Raw genomic sequence first — 20,396 nt, 5'->3', positions numbered from 1 at the left:
ACTCCCCATACAAAGCTTAGTTGTAATGTTTGTGTCCAGCGAGGTCTCTGTAGCGTTTGTATCAAGGGGTTCTACACATTGCTGTTTTGGAACAACATTGAGAAAAATAGGAAGGAGCATTGCCCATGCTGCTGGGGTTTCAAACATGCTGACTAAAACAAAGACCCTCCTCTGATACGGCCCAAAGGACCTGAGCTGTTTCAGAACATTTTCAAATTCGGACATTGTGGAACTTTGTGCACTTTTATGAAATTGACATCTGTTAAATCCAATTGGCACACTGGGAAATTTCTCTTGAAATCATCAGGTCAATTTCTGGACGAAGATTGTCATGGTTTTGGTACTTCTTCACATTATATTTCTATTTTTCTCCTCTGCATAACAGCAATAGCTCTTATTTCTGTCCTAGTCTCCAAACCTGAAAAGTTATACATAGTTTAATACGTACATGCATGCATTATGAAGTATATACATAAAATGTTTGACAAATTTGAAGTATGACCATTATGAAATGATAATTATTTTTATACCTGTGCCACAAATATGACATAACAAATACACGTACTCTACATTAGAACTTAATTTACACAAATAAAATTTTTAACAATCAACACATTTTTAAACTTGTGTTGAGTCATAATGTAGGAATATTACGAGTTCACTGCATGTGGTGAAAAAAAAGTTCAAAGTCCACTTCATTCCAGTATTTGACAACAAAGTTATTTAGCAGGTGACTTTAAGTTTCCTTTTTGTGTTTCAAATTAAATTTTGTTAAGTCATTTGGATTTTCAATACGTTAGGTACAATATATTGGAGGTTTTTTCTTCTTCATTGTATACCTTGAAAGCTGTTAAACACCTTGATTGGCTTTCATTCTTTTTTAAAAATGACATTAGCTGTGAAAGTGATAGCAACCATTTTCTCTCTCAATGGCATAGGAATATATATTAATGACTTAATTAAAAACATTTATTTTGTACAAAAACAATTAAAACTATGTTAGATAAATGCTTTTAGTGTAAAGAAATATAAAATTTACACACACACACACACACATATATATATATACATTGTATAAAAAGAATGCCAACATAATTTATATATAAAATTGATTGGAAAATAAAATATGTATGTATGTATATATATAATATAAAACATTTTTGCATCTTTTTGACCATATGGTAAAACCCATCACCTTGTATGGCTGCGAGATATGGGGAACACTTTCAACACACATGCTGGAAAAAGACAGAGATTTATATGATATCTTTAAAAATTGGGAGGTAGAAAACCTGAATATTAAGTTTTGTAAACATCTACTGGGTGCCGGTAAAAGAAGTACTAATATTGCAATAATCTCTGAATTGGGTAGATGTCCTATGTTCTGCTCTATAATCCAAAGTATTTTACTGATGATATTGGCTTGAGAATTGCCCAGAATCATCCCTGTTATACAGTGCTTATACAGAGAATATCAATCTGAATTCATATAATATAAATTGTTGGCACAAAAACGTTAATTATTTTAAGGAAAAATGGGCATTTTGGTACCCAATTGTAAAAATCTCAAATTCTCATTTTTCAAAACAAAAATGAAGAATCAGGTACGGAAATTTTTTTTACTTTACTGGTCAAAACGTCGTGAAGAGGGTCAGAAATCAGGAAAACTCACAACATATTTTTCGTATAAAGAAAACTTTACTATGGAAAGTTATATATTTTTAGAATCCCTAGAATTAAGAAAAACTCTATATAGATTTCGAATTAGTGCACATGACCTTCGAATTGAAAGAGGAAGATATGAATTTACAAAAACCAATTCTGGCCAGAAGATTTCTTTAGAAAGAAACAAAAGAATATGTGAATTATGTAACCTTAATTGTGTTGAAGATGAATTTCATTTCCTTACTGATTGCCCATTCTATGTTGAAGAGAGAAATATGTTTTTTAATGGTATATACAAGCTCAACAAAAATTTTATCTATCTAACAAATAAGGACAAATTTACTTGGTTGATGATTAATGAAGACAAACCAGTAATTGTCAAATTGAGTGAATATTTAGTGCAAACTTTCAGAAAAAGAAGTGATGCTTTAAAACTGCAAAAATCATTATAGTTTATTATTCATATATTGGTATAATACTGATACTGTCCATCTACTTGTATATATACATGATTAGCAATTCATATATGTATGTGTTTCCCCAACATGCTGCATCCACACGCAGTTTGCAGTCTCTGTAACCTGTAGTTAATGTTGTAAACTTTCTTTCTTTTTTGAATTTCTTTCTTTAGAAAATGTCTTACTGTTATGCCCTCTGGGCCCAAAATTGGAATAAACTTATCTTATCTATAATTAAACTCAGATTGTATAAATTATAATTCAAAAAGTGAATTCACCTGCCTCAAACTAGTTTATATTTTCCTATATCTATAATAATTGAAAATTTATAGCATCATGATCATCAATAGCTAATTCGGTATATATTTCTAACAATTTATTAACATGTCAATGTTAAGTTGGTTGTTTGTTAATGGTCTGGAAACAAAAGCAAATTAAATTTGATTATAGACACAAGATGACAGGCACTCTGTGTAACGTTTAAAGGGTAATACAATAACCAAAAATAACCCACATCATTCGTTCAATCTCAGATTCTTTTTTTTTTGAGAAAAAATAACATCGGGTTCGACATTTAAGTTCGCCTCGCTACAATCTATATTTAGAATATCCAACCAAGAATTACACATATATAAATACATTACATATGACCCATTCTCTTCGACGCCTTGCTTTGGAATGAAATATATCTACGTGAAGGTTATTCCAGGGTTGTTTGCGGCTTATGGTGCAATATCCGGACAACTTGCAGTGTGCCACTAAACTGGTTCTCATGACATGCGTGCTTGAACCCGAAAGAAATAAATTAAACCTACAATCATTACTATTTTTTTTTTTTTTTTTAGAGAAAACGGATTAGGCGTGTAACTGCTATATTTATTGAAAGCAATAAATTAATTTATGATTTCAAAATATTAAATATGATGTATATTTTTAAAACAAATAACATTTTAAAGAAAGAGAACACCATATAACAATGAAATAATTTTTTTTATTTTCCAGAATCTTCATTGCACATTTCTTATAACATACTAATATAGATTAAAATTCACATCAACTGAAGCGATTTGCATGAAAATAAATAACATTGTCAATCAATACACCACAAAGAACATGTCTTACCTGAATTAATTTTAAGACTATGGGACGAGATATTAAAATTTGAAATTCTAATTAATCTTTCAGATACTTGATGACAAAAGAGGAGGCAAAGTTTATGATAGTTTTTAAATAACTGAGTTCTAAAAATATCTATGTATTCTTTATTTCTCAAACAGTAATTTTGCTACGTAATTCAATATACATGCATTTTTATTCCTTTGTATATTTTTCTTTATTATTTGTTCTTGAAAAAGAGAGAAAGTATAACTCTGGCCAAATATTTAAAATGCAATTACAAAACATTCACATCAATCATGGAAATATCAGAAATTTAAATGGCAACTCTAGATTTGTAATATGATTTATATCAAGTGGTCAAGTGGTTACATTTGAACTGATGAGTAACCAAAACTGCATGAGCGTACATACAGCCTGGTTTCAATTGAAATACCACTAATACTGTATTTATTATCAAATTTTACCTGTGTTCTCCAATATAATTTCTATTTTACAAACATCCATTCAACTAAGTGACATATATCACTGATTCAACACAGGCAACAGGAAATTTTTGATTTTCTGTATACATTTAACAATAGGCATTTTTCCAGTCTTATCCCCCCCCCCCCCCCCCCCCATTGTTATTTATATCTCTGATGTCACATTATAATGGCTGAGATGGTGGATTCATTATTTTCATGGACGGAGGCACTGTCTGTTTGATGATGAATTTATCAGGGGACACTACTAAGTCCTTTGATTTTTGTACATATTCTGGTTGTTTCTTCTCAATCACAGTCTCTTTGGTTATGATGATTTCCTCTATTTCAGAATCTGGTGCCTCATACATAGGTTCCAGTAGAATACTTTCCTAAAATACAAAAAACATTTTTCTCAGTCTATATGCCAGCAATGAAACCATACAATATACTTCTTGCCTGGTACTTGCACCCACCGCATGTTGAATCTAATGTACTGTCAAGTCTCAAAACACTCCTTTGTCCATTATCATAATCTTGTCTGCCTAATATATGAAAATATATTTTCCTGACTGAGTTGGGTGATAAATTCTACTACTTATGATTAGGAGCAGATACAATTCTGAAAATGTGGTAAGACTACCCTATCTTGACAAATTTCGAGGTTACAGCAATATTTTTAGTTGTGAAATATGATTTGGAGAGTTAGTGTTTGTATATAGTCTATGGAGGAAAGGTCATAGTAAGGATTATGAAGACTATGAATGCACAATGTAGGTTTCAGGAGTGCACAAGGCACTAAGCACTCTTCCTTTTAAAAGAAGACATGACTAGTCTTGGTTCAAGTTAAAGGCGGGTCATACAGTGGGATTTAAGTAATGCAAATATATGTACAATGAATAAATTACTTTATTAGAATGGTTTCATCTCCTCAGATTGACCAGTATTTTATAGGAATATTTATACAACTTATCAGTCTGCTCCAGGTAGTAGATGAAGATATTTCTATATCACATTGAAATATCAGCATATATATATATAATATCAGCATATATATATATACAATATCAGCATATATATATACAATATCAGCATATATATATACAATATCAGCATATATATATACAATATCAGCATATATATATACAATATCAGCATATATATATATAATATCAGCATATATATATACAATATCAGCATATATATATATAATATCAGCATATATATATATAATATCAGCATATATATATACAATATCAGCATATATATATATAATATCAGCATATATATATACAATATCAGCATATATATATACAATATCAGCATATATATATACAATATCAGCATATATATATACAATATCAGCATATATATATACAATATCAGCATATATATATATAATATCAGCATATATATATACAATATCAGCATATATATACAATTCTAGCACTAGAATGTTTATCTTTCCATTAAAATGATTATATAAGTCTCGCCAATCTGCTCCTGAATTTGACAGTATCTTAATTATACAAGTACAAATATCTAGTATATAATGTCTCTGACTAGCCTGGTCCTGATATTGACAGTATTTTAATAGATATTTATATAATGTCTCACCAGCCTGGTCCTGATATTGACAGTATTTTATATAGATATGTATATAATGTCTCAACAGCCTGGTCCTGATATTGACAGTATTTTATATAGATGTTTATATAATGTCTCTGACTAGCCTGGTCCTGATATTGACAGTATTTCATACAGATATTTATATAATGTCTCACCAGCCTGGTCCTGATATTGACAGTATTTCATACAGATATTTATATAATGTCTCACCAGCCTGGTCCTGATATTGACAGTATTTCATATAGATATTTATATAATGTCTCACCAGCCTGGTCCTGATATTGACAGTATTTTATATAGATGTTTATATAATGTAACGCTAGCCTGGTCGTGATATTGACAGTATTTTATATAGATATTTATATAATGTCTCACCAGCCTGGTCCTGATATTGACAGTATTTTATATAGATATTTATATAATGTCTGACTAGCCTGGTCCTGATATTGACAGTATTTTATATAGATGTTTATATAATGTCCCACTAGCCTGGTCCTGATATTGACAGTATTTTATATAGATATGTATAAAATGTCTGACTAGGCTGGTCCTGATATTGACAGTATTTTATATAGATATGTATATAATGTCTGACTAACCTGGTCCTGAGATTGACAGTATTTTATATAGATATGTATATAATGTCTCACCAGCCTGGTCCTGATATTGACAGTATTTTATATAGATATTTATATAATGTCTCACCAGCCTGGTCCTGATAATCAGATACTGACAGTATTTTATATAGATATTTATATAATGTCCCACCAGCCTGGTCTTGATATTGACAGCATTTTATATAGATATCTATATAATGGTTGTTGGATAATGTTTAAATGTCTCACCAGCCTACTCCTGAGAGCCCTAGTTTAAATGTCTCACCAGCCTACTCCTGAGATTGACAGTATTTTATATAGATATTAAATGTCTCACCACCCTAATCCTGAGAGCCCTAACTCCTGTATTATATAGATATTAAATGTCTCACCAGCCTACTCCTGATATTGACAGTATTTTATATAGATATTAAATGTCTCACCACCCTACTCCTGAGAGCCCTAACTCCTGTATTATATAGATATTAAATGTCTCACCAGCCTACTCCTGAGATTGACAGTATTTTATATAGATATTAAATGTCTCACCAGCCTACTCCTGAGATTGACAGTATTTTATATATATATTAAATGTCTCACCAGCCTACTCCTGAGAGCCCTAGCCCCTGTATTATATAGATATTAAATGTCTCACCAGCCTACCCCTGAGCCATAGCCCCTGCATTATATAAATATCAAATGTCTCACCAGCCTACTCCTGAGAGCCCTAGCTCCTGTACCCGATGCTTTGGCTTTCTCTGCTATGGCAACCAAAGCTTCCTCGTGAAACGTTAATTTCGTCTAAAATTGGAATAAATCAAAATTTGAAAATAAGACATAATAAAATACAGTTTGATCAAAATCTGACACTTGAATGAAAGGAGAAGAAACGGAGAGAGGGTTGGTTACTTTCGTTTTGTCGGTTTGATCTGACTTACCCCGTCCATCTCTAGAAGAGTTTCATACTGGGGAATCAGTGCATTTCTGGGTTCTTTAAGGATTTTTATCAGCATCTCAGTAGTCATATTCTCAAAAACTGCAAATACTGGGATTCTTCCAATGAATTCCGGGATCATACCAAAGCCTACAAGGTCGTCCACTTCCACTGCACGGAGGATATCGTCTTTTTTTATATCTGTATCATCCGTGTTGTGGGCGATCTCCAGGACACCACTATTGTCTTCATGGGGTTCTGACGTAAAACCAAAGGGCTAAAAAACAGTAAGAAATATTACAAAACAATGGTTTCACACCCATATACCATTATGAAATGAAACATAGTAGAAGAATGGCAAGTGAGATCTTTGCTTCCACTTTCTAGTGTCTATGACTAAATCACTCCTGTTAAATTTCACTAAAACAATATCCTGTTCTTTAATTTTCTTGATATCAATACACAGAATTTCATACGAAAAAAAACCTCAGCTACAATAAGCAACAATATGAGTTTTAGTTTTTTAGCTACAATAAGCAACAATTTGTGTTTTAGTTTTTCAGCTACAATAAGCAACAATTTGTGTTTTAGTTTTTCAGCTACAATAAGTAAAAATTTGTGTGTTTTAGTTTTTCAGCTACAATAAGTAAAAATTTGTGTTTTAGTTTTTCAGCTACAATAAGTAAAAATAAAGTATCCAAAGCTACCTTGATATTAGTCCTTCTCTCTATGATGTTGGTGAGACCGCTGAAGGCCCCGGAGAAGATGAAGAGAATGTTGGTCGTGTCCACATCAATAGTCTTTTTCCCACTACCACTCAGATCCGGGACCTTAACAACAGCTCCCTCCATCATCTTAAGGAGACTCTGTTGGACCCCTTCCCCACCCACATCTCTCTGGAATTGACCTCCTTTCTTAGAACTGATTTTATCCACCTCATCCAGAAAGATAATACCTAAAACACACACACATTACTTGCATCTGGGTACACATGTACTATATCTGTATCAAGTATCAGAGAAATGTCCATTGTAATTCAATTGACTTGTTCAGTAATATCTAAAAACTAATCACATGTCATGGATGGTACATATATAGTACAATATACATCAGAAACGTGTTCTGCAATAATTACATTTACTAAAACTGATTTTTTGCATATATCATGCTGTAACTAGAAATATACCAATAATTCTCTAAACAGCTTTACAATGAAATTAAAACGGGTTTGAAACAAACACTTTTCCGAACCTTGCTGGCATTTCTCCACATTGAATTTAGCATTCTGTAGAAGCCGTCCCACCACATTCTCTACGTCCTCTCCTACATACCCAGCCTGTGTCAGACTGGTACAATCACAGATCACGATCGGCACATTCAGAATCTCCGACAGAACTTGAGCAATGTATGTTTTACCTGAAAACGCAACCTAAGACTTCAGTTTTAAAACAGGTATCATGTTTTGCTTCATTCTTCAATAATATTTCAAAAACACAGTAACTATAACAATCCCAAGAATGCTACCTGTTGCAATCTCAAGCAATGAGCAAAAAATAAAAATCCAAAAACACCGGTACAATAATTTGTACTGACCAGTTCCTGTTGGTCCTAACATCAGAATATTCGTTTTGTCTATCTGTATATCAGGACTCTCCTTTTGCTTTACTACAGGGGTAACTGGGATTGTCTCCAGTCTCGCCTTGTGATTCTCACTAGCAACAGCTGCTCGGATGTCCATACTAAAGCCATGGGAGGGTGGTTTCCTCTGCTTCTCATATAATATCACATCTTGCAGGAGAGAAAAAGCATGATTTTAATATTAAGCATACCGTGTATCTTAGAAAAAGCATGATTTAATATTTTTAAAATCATACCATCTTCCTTAGAAGTTGAGAAGTATGTATCATTATTAATTTCCACTGAATCAAAGTTTTCTCTCACTTTTTGTTTCAAATGTAAAGTAAAACACTTTTCTATGCACCATTTTGTCCATTGTGTGTTTTTTGTTACACCCTGTAACTTGACATGTGTTTAATGAAACTATCTGCTTTCTGTTCCTTGTATATTTTTTATACATGTGTATGTATTTATTTTTGTGTGTATGTGTGTGTGACATCTAGATAAAAGTAATTACATGTATTACAAATATCAGATCACAGCATGTTGACAACTTGACATGTGCTGTGTTTGGCCTTATAATTGAAACCTGTCAATGTGATGTGATCCAACTCTTTGGATCAAGTCATCACTGTTTTCATAAATTTATAAAATATACCCCATTTAAATCTAAAATACATGCTTTGGATTAATTATTGATTGGTTTAAAGACAGAAATGGAATTTGTTGCATATGAAATCATTTTTATATTTTTCATTTTGACTATAATTTTTAACACAAACATAACTAATTTATCGTGAAAATCAGTGTGGTGATCCTGAAAAGCAGATCATATTTTGCAAGATCAACATGATCAAAATACAGATCACAGTCATGGATAAATGTGATAATATTTTGAACAATGTTGCTGTAATATTAGTCTTCGAAAGAAGAATGATGCTAATGTTACAGTACTTGATTGTAGTTACTGGGATAGAGAATTTTTCTTTAGCTTTGTGTGTTTTAAAGCAAAACCAAGATGTGTTTGTGAAACACAAATGCCCCCAATAATGGCCAATTCTAAAGATAGCAAATGTCACAAGGACAAATATCTTGGTACCAGTAAGAAGATCTTGTCACTAGAAATGCTCATGTGAAATATGAAAGCTCAAATATAAATTTACCATTTAGAAGTTATCACGAATGTCAATTTTTTTAAAAAGTAGGTCAAACTCCAAGGTCACAGGGTCAAACATTTTGGTACCCACGGAAAAGTCTTGTCACAAGAAATACTCATGTGAAATATCAAAGCTCTAGCACTTACTGTTCAAAAGTTATTAGCAAGATTAAAGTTTTTAAAAAGTAGGTCAAACTCCAAGGTCAAGGGTAAAAAAATGTTGGTACCCACGGAAAGGTCTTGTCACAAGGAATACTCATGTGAAATATCAAAGCTCTAGTACTTACTGTTCAAAAGTTATTAGCAAAGTTAAAGTTTCAGACAGAATGACAGAGAGGACAAAAACAATATGCCCCCCTCCCCCGATTTTCGATCTCAGGGGCATAATAAACAAAACAGAACCCGGTGCTGTATCAATATTTAATGCGACATTAAAGCCTCATTAAATTCAAAATGAACGAAGAAAATAATTTCAACTTTTTTTCTAACATGTCAGTCCTATCCAATTTGAAGTTGTCCCTCAATTTCAATACATGGTATAGATATAGTGCACAGCACTTTCGCTTACTCTGAAATATATCAACAATTCTTACAGGCTTACAGCAAAAATCTTAGTATGAAAATACTCTAATTCAGTTTTTTTGTGATGGACCCTCTCCTCATGGATTTTTGATATATATTGTATTCTATTTACTACATAGAACACATAGGAAGAAAATGAAAGTACAACACATAAGTTCATTACATTTAGTGTGCAATAATAAATATCTCTTTCAAACATGGTATACCAGTCACCTTGTCTCTCCCTTTCTTCTGCCCACTTCTGTCTCTGGACTTTGGCCTTGTGCTGGTTTATCCTTTTGTAATGATTATACACAGCCACTGCTAACACTTTCTTGGCATGATCTTGTCCAATTATATATTGATTTAATTTGTTCACGATCTGAAAGAGAAAGAATCTAAACTTCATCAAATGTAACTGTAACACACACACACACATATATATTTGTAAATATATGACTTTATTGATCATTGTGATAGTTTCATGCAATGAATCTTTCTTTTGAAATACCTAAGAAACCAAATTTATAAAATAATGTACATACTGACAAATTTGAATACTTCCCAGGGTTTTCGTGCACATGAGCAAAATTTGGGAAAATATATACATGTACTTTTGATAATGCATTAAAGTTCATACCACACAGCCTGACTGTGCAAATAACAGGAAGAACATACCTCCGCTGGTTCCATCATTTTTTCTTTGGGCATGTCTTGTTTAGAGGCGGAAAATAAAACCTCATGACAATTTTCACATTTCACACTTGTTACTGAAAAAAAACACCATAATATACATACAGTGTATATGAAATTGTATCTTTCTGCATTTCTTATTCTTATTACACTAATTCCAGAATTTCTGCCTACAAAATTAACCATCTATCTCAAAAAACTAAGAACAATATAACCATTAGTTTTAGTAGAGGCAGACAACATCTATTATCATATAAGTGAAAACTGAAACTTAGAATGTGTAATTTCACAAACTTGTACATGTTAAACTTAATTATTTGAATACTGCTGATATCTAAATTTTCTATTGCTGTTGGGAAAAGACTTAAACTGTACTTTCTGTAATGGCACTGCTGGAAAGAAAACCAAGATATCAAGGTTATGTCCCCATATACATTTAGTTTCGCTATCTAATGTACTCTTTTCATAAGCTCAACTTACAAACACTGGTGTCCTTGTGAAACATGGTGTAGCCACAGTGAGGGCATTGAGTGTGGCCTTTGGATCCGGAGCCTCCCTTTCGACCACCATTTCCACTCCCTGTGCCACTATAATAAGTGTAGGTCTTCCGGCGACTTGAGGTTGTACTGGTGGTAAAAGGCAGAATTCGAATTTTCTGAAGGGAGGAACTGGCTGAAGATTGTACTGATCCTACAAGTAAATTGATATCATTTACTTTTACTAATGGTTTACTTAATGCCTGTTTCAGGTCAGGTTCTATGGATCCTATCCATTGAACTCCTACTCTGTGACTTCCAAAGGAAATATTTGTCATAGAATTGTCATATAAAAGTTCCTCACACACACTCCATCCCCTCTTTGAAAATTTTCAACCGATTTGATCTCTAAGAAGTTGAAAGTGCAAAAATGTTAAGATGTATATTAGTATTAGATTCAATATCTAACAATTTGAATAAATCACAGCCACCCAACATTTTGAATATCTATAATAAAAAAATTTGTCTTGCTGTAAACACAATATTATATTTACAGGAAAGCAATTTTTTTTTTATCATAGATATTTAAAACGTCGAGTGCCTGTGGAATAAATCATATGGTGACAAGTTATAAGAAATTTCGTAACGAGTCCAATTTTCGGGCTTCAGTCTCAGACTCAAGTGTAGAATAAATTGTGACAGTCTACCTTTAACTCTGTAATGTTTAGAATTTCCAACTCCTGTCACTGCTCGCCGGCTTACATGGAAACAGAACCTTTGCAATCCAACTGAGGACATCTTTAAGGAATGTGTACAATCTCTAATATTAGTGCATTTACTGCACTCTCTCTTTCATCTGCTTAACAGCCAGCAATGTCAAGGTTATTGATTGTGAGGAGGTACAATTATATCTCTTATACGTAGTCTCTAAACTTCATATTGGTGTAACTTATTTATTATCATTAAGTTGGTTACATTTGTAGTATGTTTTAAATTAATTTACAAAACATTTAATCCTTCTTTCTTGACATATAATTCTACATATGAGTATTGCTTTTAAAATATATAATTAAACCTCCCTTTCACAAAATGAAAGTGAAAATATGAAGTCGAGCCCGATGTAAAATATGAAAGGAAAAGGCCACGGTTGTGTTTTTGAGAGAGACAATCTTTTATAATGTAGCATTGAAACACAACAGGGAAAGTATATTTTTTTCAACTAAAACTAATCGGTAAGTACAGTGAATTCTACAGAGGCGTCACATTATGCAACCGCATGTAATCATAAGATACTAACAGTAACATGACATATTTTGATATTTAAGTGTATCAGTGTGTATAGTGATCGAATTGTATATTATTCTGGATTCATATTGTGAAACCGGGCAATTTTTGTCAGTAATTTAACGAATAATAGATTTTGGTGAATATTGTATCATTCTTTTGTGGTTACAATTGTAAATTTTGCAATTAGTGTATTGAACCAAATACACGTACAACTCATTGTAAGATGGATATTTAACTGACACATATATATTAAAATACATTGGATGTAAACCAATTTCAATGTTTCTGTAGAAGCCTCACTATACACAAGGTTCACCTAAAACTTATTATTTATTGAACTATATTATTATAAATCCAAAACATTATATGATATGTAGTATGTACACTACAATAGGCAGACCAATGAATGGAGGAGAATGCTAGCTGTAGGTTTCTATTTCAGTCACCGATTAGTCTGAATTCATACCATGATGTGTATTTTCTCTTTGCAGATGGCTGGCAGAGGAAGGGGTAGAGGAAAGAATGTCTCATTTAATGTTGAAGCTCTGGGTTTTGGGAGAGGGGAGACCCTGCCAGGACCAATTTCTCAACCACCACCAATATTTCCTGTAATGACGCATTTAAAAAAAAAAAAAGCTCTCTTTTCAATCAAATTTAAGCACAATTATAAATTACAGTAAAATACCTCTATCTCGAAGTCCGAGGGACCTCGAAAAAACTTCGAGATATCCGGGGGTTCGAGATATCCAAAATCGATCTTGGATATTTTTTTTAAGGAGGATATTTGATGCATAGTATATGATTTGGATTATAAACAAAAACCCTGTTGCCGTTTCTTATTGTTTAATTCAAGTTGATAAATTAATATTGTGGAATTTCAAAGACAAACATTTCGTCTTTTTTAATACACATAAATATCCAATTGAATTCACAATGTCTTTCAAAATTAAGATGTTCGTGCCTGTATGCTTACTTTTAGTTTACTGATGTCCAGGCTCGACTGGGATGTAGTTTTTGCGTTGTAATGAAAGAACCTATCACGTAAGAAACAAAAAAGACGGATTTTAAAAAAAACAACTTTTAAATGTTTATTAAATAAATTTTTGTGTTTTCTCTGTACTAGTTTTAATGATGAAGCGTGTGTTATTAAATGCGTTATCGTTATTAAGAGCATTACCTTCAAGCGTACGTCGACGATTTTGTGCGTTTATCTAACTCACAAGTTAATGATACAGCATGTGTCATTCAAAAGACCATCCTTGGAATTGGGTGTGTTAGTTCATAATTAGCGGTGAACTTTAGCCGTATTGTTGGATGGCTTCACTAATCACCCAAGCTGTTGAACTATTTATTGCGATCTGGGTCTGCTCGGAAAAGGCGAGCGTGGATTAGCGGTCATTAATTATAATTGATGTAGCCACGGGTGTGAATGTGTGACTTAACGACGCCAGGTATGGTAAGCAGAGCGGAAAATTGACTGCACTTCGAGATAAACCAGGTGAATTTAGGGCATGGGACCTTGAAAATACTTCGACATAAGCCGAGTATTAGAGATTACCTTGTTCGAAATATCAGAAGTTTTTTTAATCATTTATATAGGGAAAACGGCCGGGACCGGCGGTCGAGTTCGACTCAAGCGGGGTATTCGAGATAAACCATATTCGAGATACAGATATTTTACTGTATAATGAATGAGCAAGCAAAAGCAGTGTCTATTTTACATTTGGCATTGATCATAAACTAGCATACATATAACTGCCAAACATACCAAAATATAAATCCAACTAAAATAAGAATCTAGTAAGTATTACTGTGTATATATGTTTCCCCTCTTTCAGGGGAAGACATATTGTTTTTGTACTTTCCATCTGTCTGTCTGTCTGTCACAAAATCTTGTGAAAGCTTCTCCTATATGGCTTATCAGATAGATTTGAAACTTTGTACAATGCTTCATTGCCATTTGTAGATGTGCATATTGTCGGGACAGGAGGATCCAATACTTTTCCTGAAAGTTATAGTGGATCTAAGAGGGGTGGAGGATGTTAAAATAGCTTGCGAACACTTCTCCTATATGGCTTATCCGATAGATTTGAAATTTTGTACAATACTTCAATACCAATTGCAGATGTGTATATTGCAGGGACAGGAGGATCCAATTGTTGTCCTTAAAGTTATAGTGGATTTGATGGTTGGAGAGTGTAAAATAGTTTGTGAACACGGAATTCATAATGTCTATGTTCCTGCTTATGCTTTCTCCTCCATACCATGCAGTACATTAAGGGGATGAGGTTTCATTTGGAGCACTTCCAATTTGGGGAGCCATATGTTTTTCATAATAACGATCTCTAATTTATATTAGAACTTTCAATGAAAAAATATTTATCAATTCAAAATTTATCCAGACAGCAGAGTTCAAGCCAGTGCCGTTCCAGCCGAGCGAGGAGTTTGAGTACATGCGGGCTTTAAAGCAGGAGTTTCTAGGGAATATTCGCAAATCTCCATTTTACCTTCAAGCAACACACAAGAAAAGGGATATAGAGAGATATTCTGACAAATACCAGGCTGTCACAGAAGTAAATGGAAAATGGAAGCCAGGTATTTGCACTGAATCTGGTAGTCACTTTACAGTTCATCAATAATTATTACACATTTCTTAGGCTCAAAATACATTTACTTGATATTTAGATGAAACAGTATTTTTTTCAGACTGGAGAAGACTTCCAGCTGAACTGAAGCCTAAAAAACCAAGAAAATCAAAGTTCTACATTAAACCAACAGCTAAGGTGAAACCAAAGGTCAAACCCAGTGCAGCAGACGTATCCAAGACTCTAGAGGTGAGGAAGATAGTTACGATAAGATTCAGTAAGATCTCGCAAAATAACAGTCATTTACAGTTATCAATTTATTTTCAAAGTTAAAATATGTGAAATCCATGACAATTCTAATGATTTACTTCATTTGAGTAAAAAATACCAACTTTTTGTACAAAAGTGTAATTTGTAAGTGATAATTATCATTACTAGAATAAACTGTACAAAATGAGTATGAACTCACAAATTGCAGCCATTTATATACTGTGACCCTGAAATCTAGGGAAAAAAGAAATGTTTTCTGGCAAATGAAAAGCATGTCATATATATTTAGAAATGCTTCACTAGAGTTATCTTCCTTGACCCCATTGCAGATCCTCTTACTGAACATATAAAGACTGTATGATCTATTTTTAGATTAGCATATCAAAATGAAGTGCAATTAGTTGACTGCATAATTTAGCATAACCATGAAAGGCGAATATGACGAATAGTGATCAATTTCATAACTCCTATAAGCAATACAAAATAGAGAGTTGGGCAAACATGGACCCCTGGATACACCAGAGATAGGATCAGGTGCCTAGGAGTAAGCATCCCCTGTCGACTGGTCACACCTGCCATGAGCCCTATGTCTTGATCAGGCAAACGGAGTTATCCGTAGTCAAAATCAGTGTGCCAAGAACAGCCTAACAATCAGTATGAAACACGTCAGATAGCATTTGACCCAAATGATAGGTTGTATTGGCAAACTAAATCGTTATAACGACCATAAATCTTTTTAATAGTGTGTCTGTCATGTAAGATAATTGATAGAGCTCTGCCAAAGTAAGAATGCAGTAGTGCTGGCTGAGGGCGGCTTGTCTTTGGTTGCTCTCAAAGTCCTTGCTTAAGGTTGTTTATATACACAGGAACTTGAGAAAATAGAGGTGGAGGAGAAAGACGAGGATGGAGAGGAGGAGGAAGGAGGGAAAAAAGAGGAAGGAGAGGTGGAGGAGGATGAAGAGGAGATTTATGATGAGGAAGACATTGAGGAGGTGAGTGTAATGGATTGCATGTTTACCGATAGATAGGGTAGTTATTGTGTCAAGTCCATCTCAGTCAAACGAATCAGGGAAACTGAAAGTTATTGTGTCAAGTCCATCTCAGTCAAATGAATCAGGGAAACTGAAAGTTATTGGTTCAAGTCCATCTCAGTCAAATGAATCAGGAAAACTGAAAGTTATTGTGTCAAGTCCATCTCAGTCAAATGAAACATCTCGGTCAAGGAAGATGGGAAAAAGAAAGTGTCTTGTTTATCTAAATTATATTTCCTTTGTATTCTAATTTGTAGGCATCATTATGCATTCAATGATTTATTGTTTTCTTGTAGGAGACGGACTACATTTTGTCATATTTTGACAATGGGGAGGAGTATGGCAATGATGATGATGATGCAGATGAAGGTCCGGTGTACTGAAGGGATTACGACAGAAATTAACTCACAGCAGAGGAGGAAACCATTTGTACTACATGTATTTACAACAAAACATCATGAAGGGATGGTGTTATGAACAGAAAAATCGAAGTGACAATGTACAGGAGAGGATTATCAGAGTGATTTTACACAGGGAAGGAAAAAGTGACTTTATACAGGGGAGGAAAGGCCAAGTGGCTATATACAGGGGAGGAAAATCTAAGTGACTTTATAAGCTAAGTGACTGTATACAGGGGAGGAAAATCTAAGTGACTTGATAAGTTAAGGTAGGTCCCTAGTCCTGGACCTACTTGTGATTTCTCAAAAATTTGAGTTTAAATACTTAGATTGTTCATTTGAGGGTATGATAAAAACAAAAAAATGGGGGGTTGTCAGTATAATGAGTAAATTATGGTATATTTATTACATGTACCCCCATTTGTCAAACGGCAATATCAGAATTCATTGAAGAAGTCCTAGAATATGTCCATAAAATTTTGTTTGAGGTATGATGCTGCAATTTTTTCCCTCAAATATGAAATAAATATGTCTAACTAAATAATTAAAAGTGAAATTTTAACATAGTTTCATGTTTTTTAATAATGGTGGTACAAAATTGAACTCAATACAGGCCCTCGGCAGTCAAAAATACGGCACTGCAACAACACTAATATGAATATTTTAAAAATTTGACTTGTGATTTTTCATTCAAACTCACATATTATGTTCATATATGAATGCTTGTTAAAATACATTTAAAAAATCTGCCCTTTCTCAGCATAATATTTTCACAGCATCTCAATTTATATTTACATTTTTTGGCCAAAAATAGCCATTTTGAAGATGATTTTCACATAATAGAAGATAACAAATATATAACAAGATAACAAATATATAACAAGTGCATGATTGCATATCATGAATTTTTTTTAAATTTACAGATAATTTTAACATGTAATACCCCTGTATATCAATTAAACAAATATGTACCTCTGGTTTTATGTGTGAATTAGATGACAAAAAATGGAAAAAAGATTGGAGCCATAGTCTACTTAAATATAAGTGATGGAGTGTTATTGTATTCATTTTTAAATTACTAAATTAAAAAACATCCAGGTAAATGTAAAAACAGTATAAATCCACCCAATAATAATAACACGTGAACCAATACCGGAGTTAGATCCGGACATGATGTCACGCTACTAGACCCCTACTTTAAGTGACTGTAGACAGGGGAGGAAAATCTAAGTGACTTTATACAGGGGAGGATTTTATAGGGGTGGATAATTTGTTGCCGGGTGTTTTTTGACTTTTAAACAAGAGACTTTTGCAAATGCAATATAGAAATGTCATCATGCTAATTTTGGATCACTACACTGTTCATGTATAAGGGTTGTACGAATGTATGTTCGTAAGAAGCAAGGCATTATTCAATAAATGTGTCTTGTTTTGATATATATATATAATTTAGCTCATATTTTGATTTAGCTAAAAGGTTGCTGCACATGACCAGGCAGTATGTTATCATAAAAAAATACAAGAGGCCTATCGGTCTTAGCAGTCACCTTGGTATCATAAAACAGTAGAACATGATTAAAAGTGTTATCAGATGTTGTAAGTATGCATCATGAAAACTCTGAGAAATCGATAACCTCATAGCCCTGTCCTAAAGTCTGAATCCCTGGACCAGAATTCATGAAATTCACAATTTTGGTAGATGGTTTTATAACTGTGCATAAAGTTTTTCTTTAAACTGTACAGGGGTCAATGAGATTTTTAAATGATTATTGCAATTTTACTATATACTGTTCTTGGCATTCTGATTTTGACTATGGATAGCTATGTTTACCTGATCAAAATATAGGGCTCACGGCGGATGTGACCGGTCGACAGAGGACGCTTACTCCTCCTAGGCACCTGATCCCACCTCTGGTGTGTCCAGGGGTCCGTGTTTGCCCAACTCTCTATTTTGTGTTGCTTATAGGAGTTATGAGATTGATCACTGTTCATTATATTCACCTTTAACATACAATCTATGGATGCACGCTTGCTCAATAACCACCTCCTCCTGACCCAGAGGCCATAAATTTTACAATTTAGGAAGTTACATATTTTATACTCATCATGACTATGCACAGTTTGACTTGGATGTCCCTAAATAAAGAAGGTATTAAAGATGGCATTATGGCTTTGAATCCTCTAGCACCGGATCCTCTGAGGCAAAGGCCATGAATTTTACATTTGGGTAGAAGCTTCTCTCTTCATTATTACTGTATTCATAGTTTTGTTGTTTGATGTTCAGGAGTCAAGAAGAAATGCCCAGTAACACATTTTCACAACGATGAGTTATGCCTCATCTAGCACCAGAACCTTTGACCCAGAGGCCAAGAATTTTTAACGCCTTCTCAGATTATTACTTTGTACTCAATATGATTGATGACATCCAGGAGTCTATTTTTTTTTTATTCCCCTATCTTTTGATGGGCTGTATTATGGTATGGGCTTTCCTGTCTGTCTGTCTTTTTTGTGTTCAGGTCCTACATGTATCTTTCACACTGCGAGGCCTAGAGCTGTCAGACTTAGTCATTAGATGTATCTTGGGGTGAAGATGTTTCTCAAAGTTTTTCTTCAGTCCTAACAAGTTTGAGATATCAAAGTTTACCTGTAATTATTTGTAATTCTATGTGATGAATAGGATTGTATTATATGTTAAACAAGAGGCCCACAGGCCTTATCGATCACCTGAGTACTAATGAATAAAGTATCACTACTCCCAAGGAGTACGAAATCTAGAAACAATTTCTTGTTCATTAAAACTTCACTGCTTTCAAAAGTGCATACACTGTCAGATGAAAGGCTTTAAATAATAGGTGTATTAACATTGAAACATCAAAAGATATGACTAATTGGACTCATCCTAAAGTCATAACTCTGGGTTTTGATTGAAATTTACCATTTTTTGTACATCCTTTTTTGCTATTCCTAAATATGCATTTATATTTTATACAGTATCAGCAAACTTGCACATAAATACTATATACTAAGTTTGGCCCCACCCTAGGGTCAGAACCTCTACTCTGGGGATCATCAAATTTACAATTTTGGTAAAAGACTACTTGTTCTTTCTAAATATCCATTTACAGCTGTCAAACTTGTCTTAGCGGCAACTTGAAATTAGCGGCCACTCTCAATTCCCCCCGATGATTTTCCCTATATATTTGTACTGGAATAAACGGCCACCTGTGTAACGCAGCTAGCGGTCACTCAAACCATCTCCCCATATGTTAATTTCACTGTAATAGGCGGCCATTTTGTCCAATGACGCGGTTTTATCACTTGATATTTTACATGAGTTAATCATCTGTGACGATAGCAGATTGTTTTGAAAACACACATTCGCTTGGGTAATTAAATACTGATCAGTTTACCTGAAGTTATTAAACAAATTTGTGTTCAAATTAAATATTTAGTACTCTGT

General features: G+C 33.5%; 3 protein-coding genes across 7 annotated transcripts in view; 1 reads left to right on the top strand and 2 right to left on the bottom strand.

Moving 5' to 3' along the window:
- The window catches only part of LOC125651737 (organic cation transporter protein-like), a 9,840-nt gene extending 9,615 nt beyond the window's left edge, over positions 1–225 (bottom strand). For both annotated transcript variants that reach the window (XM_056165134.1, XM_048880481.2), the window contains exon 1: positions 1–225. This exon is cut by the window's left edge and continues 57 nt beyond it. In XM_056165134.1, coding sequence (XP_056021109.1) covers positions 1–225 — 225 coding nt within the window.
- Positions 121–20,396, top strand: LOC125651743 (DNA-directed RNA polymerase III subunit RPC7-like). Of its 4 annotated transcripts, none has more exons than XR_007361334.2 (7): positions 219–340; positions 13,144–13,260; positions 15,055–15,247; positions 15,359–15,486; positions 16,374–16,499; positions 16,835–17,205; positions 18,139–20,396. XR_007361334.2 is itself a non-coding variant. In XM_048880489.2 (6 exons), the coding sequence occupies exons 1-6, from the start codon at positions 332–334 to the stop codon at positions 16,919–16,921; spliced, it is 660 nt and encodes a 219-aa protein (XP_048736446.1). In that variant the 5' UTR covers positions 121–331; the 3' UTR covers positions 16,922–20,396. The 4 variants fall into 4 exon arrangements, 2 of the variants coding, with proteins under 2 accessions (XP_048736446.1, XP_048736447.1); XR_008802998.1 differs by lacking the exon at positions 219–340 and adding an exon at positions 12,457–12,597; XM_048880489.2 differs by having other exon boundaries at positions 121–340; positions 16,835–20,396.
- On the bottom strand, positions 3,095–12,258 carry LOC125651736 (ATP-dependent Clp protease ATP-binding subunit ClpX-like). Its single transcript, XM_048880479.2, has 10 exons — positions 12,073–12,258; positions 11,370–11,579; positions 10,875–10,966; positions 10,431–10,578; positions 8,456–8,650; positions 8,114–8,278; positions 7,570–7,817; positions 6,867–7,139; positions 6,637–6,729; positions 3,095–4,095 (listed from the first exon to the last, which is right to left on the bottom strand). The coding sequence occupies exons 1-10, from the start codon at positions 12,161–12,163 to the stop codon at positions 3,889–3,891; spliced, it is 1,722 nt and encodes a 573-aa protein (XP_048736436.1). The 5' UTR covers positions 12,164–12,258; the 3' UTR covers positions 3,095–3,888.

The sequence above is a fragment of the Ostrea edulis genome, chromosome 5 (assembly GCF_947568905.1).
Source record: "Ostrea edulis chromosome 5, xbOstEdul1.1, whole genome shotgun sequence".
Lineage (NCBI taxonomy): Eukaryota > Metazoa > Mollusca > Bivalvia > Ostreida > Ostreidae > Ostrea > Ostrea edulis.
This window is presented reverse-complemented; position numbering and strand designations above follow the sequence as displayed.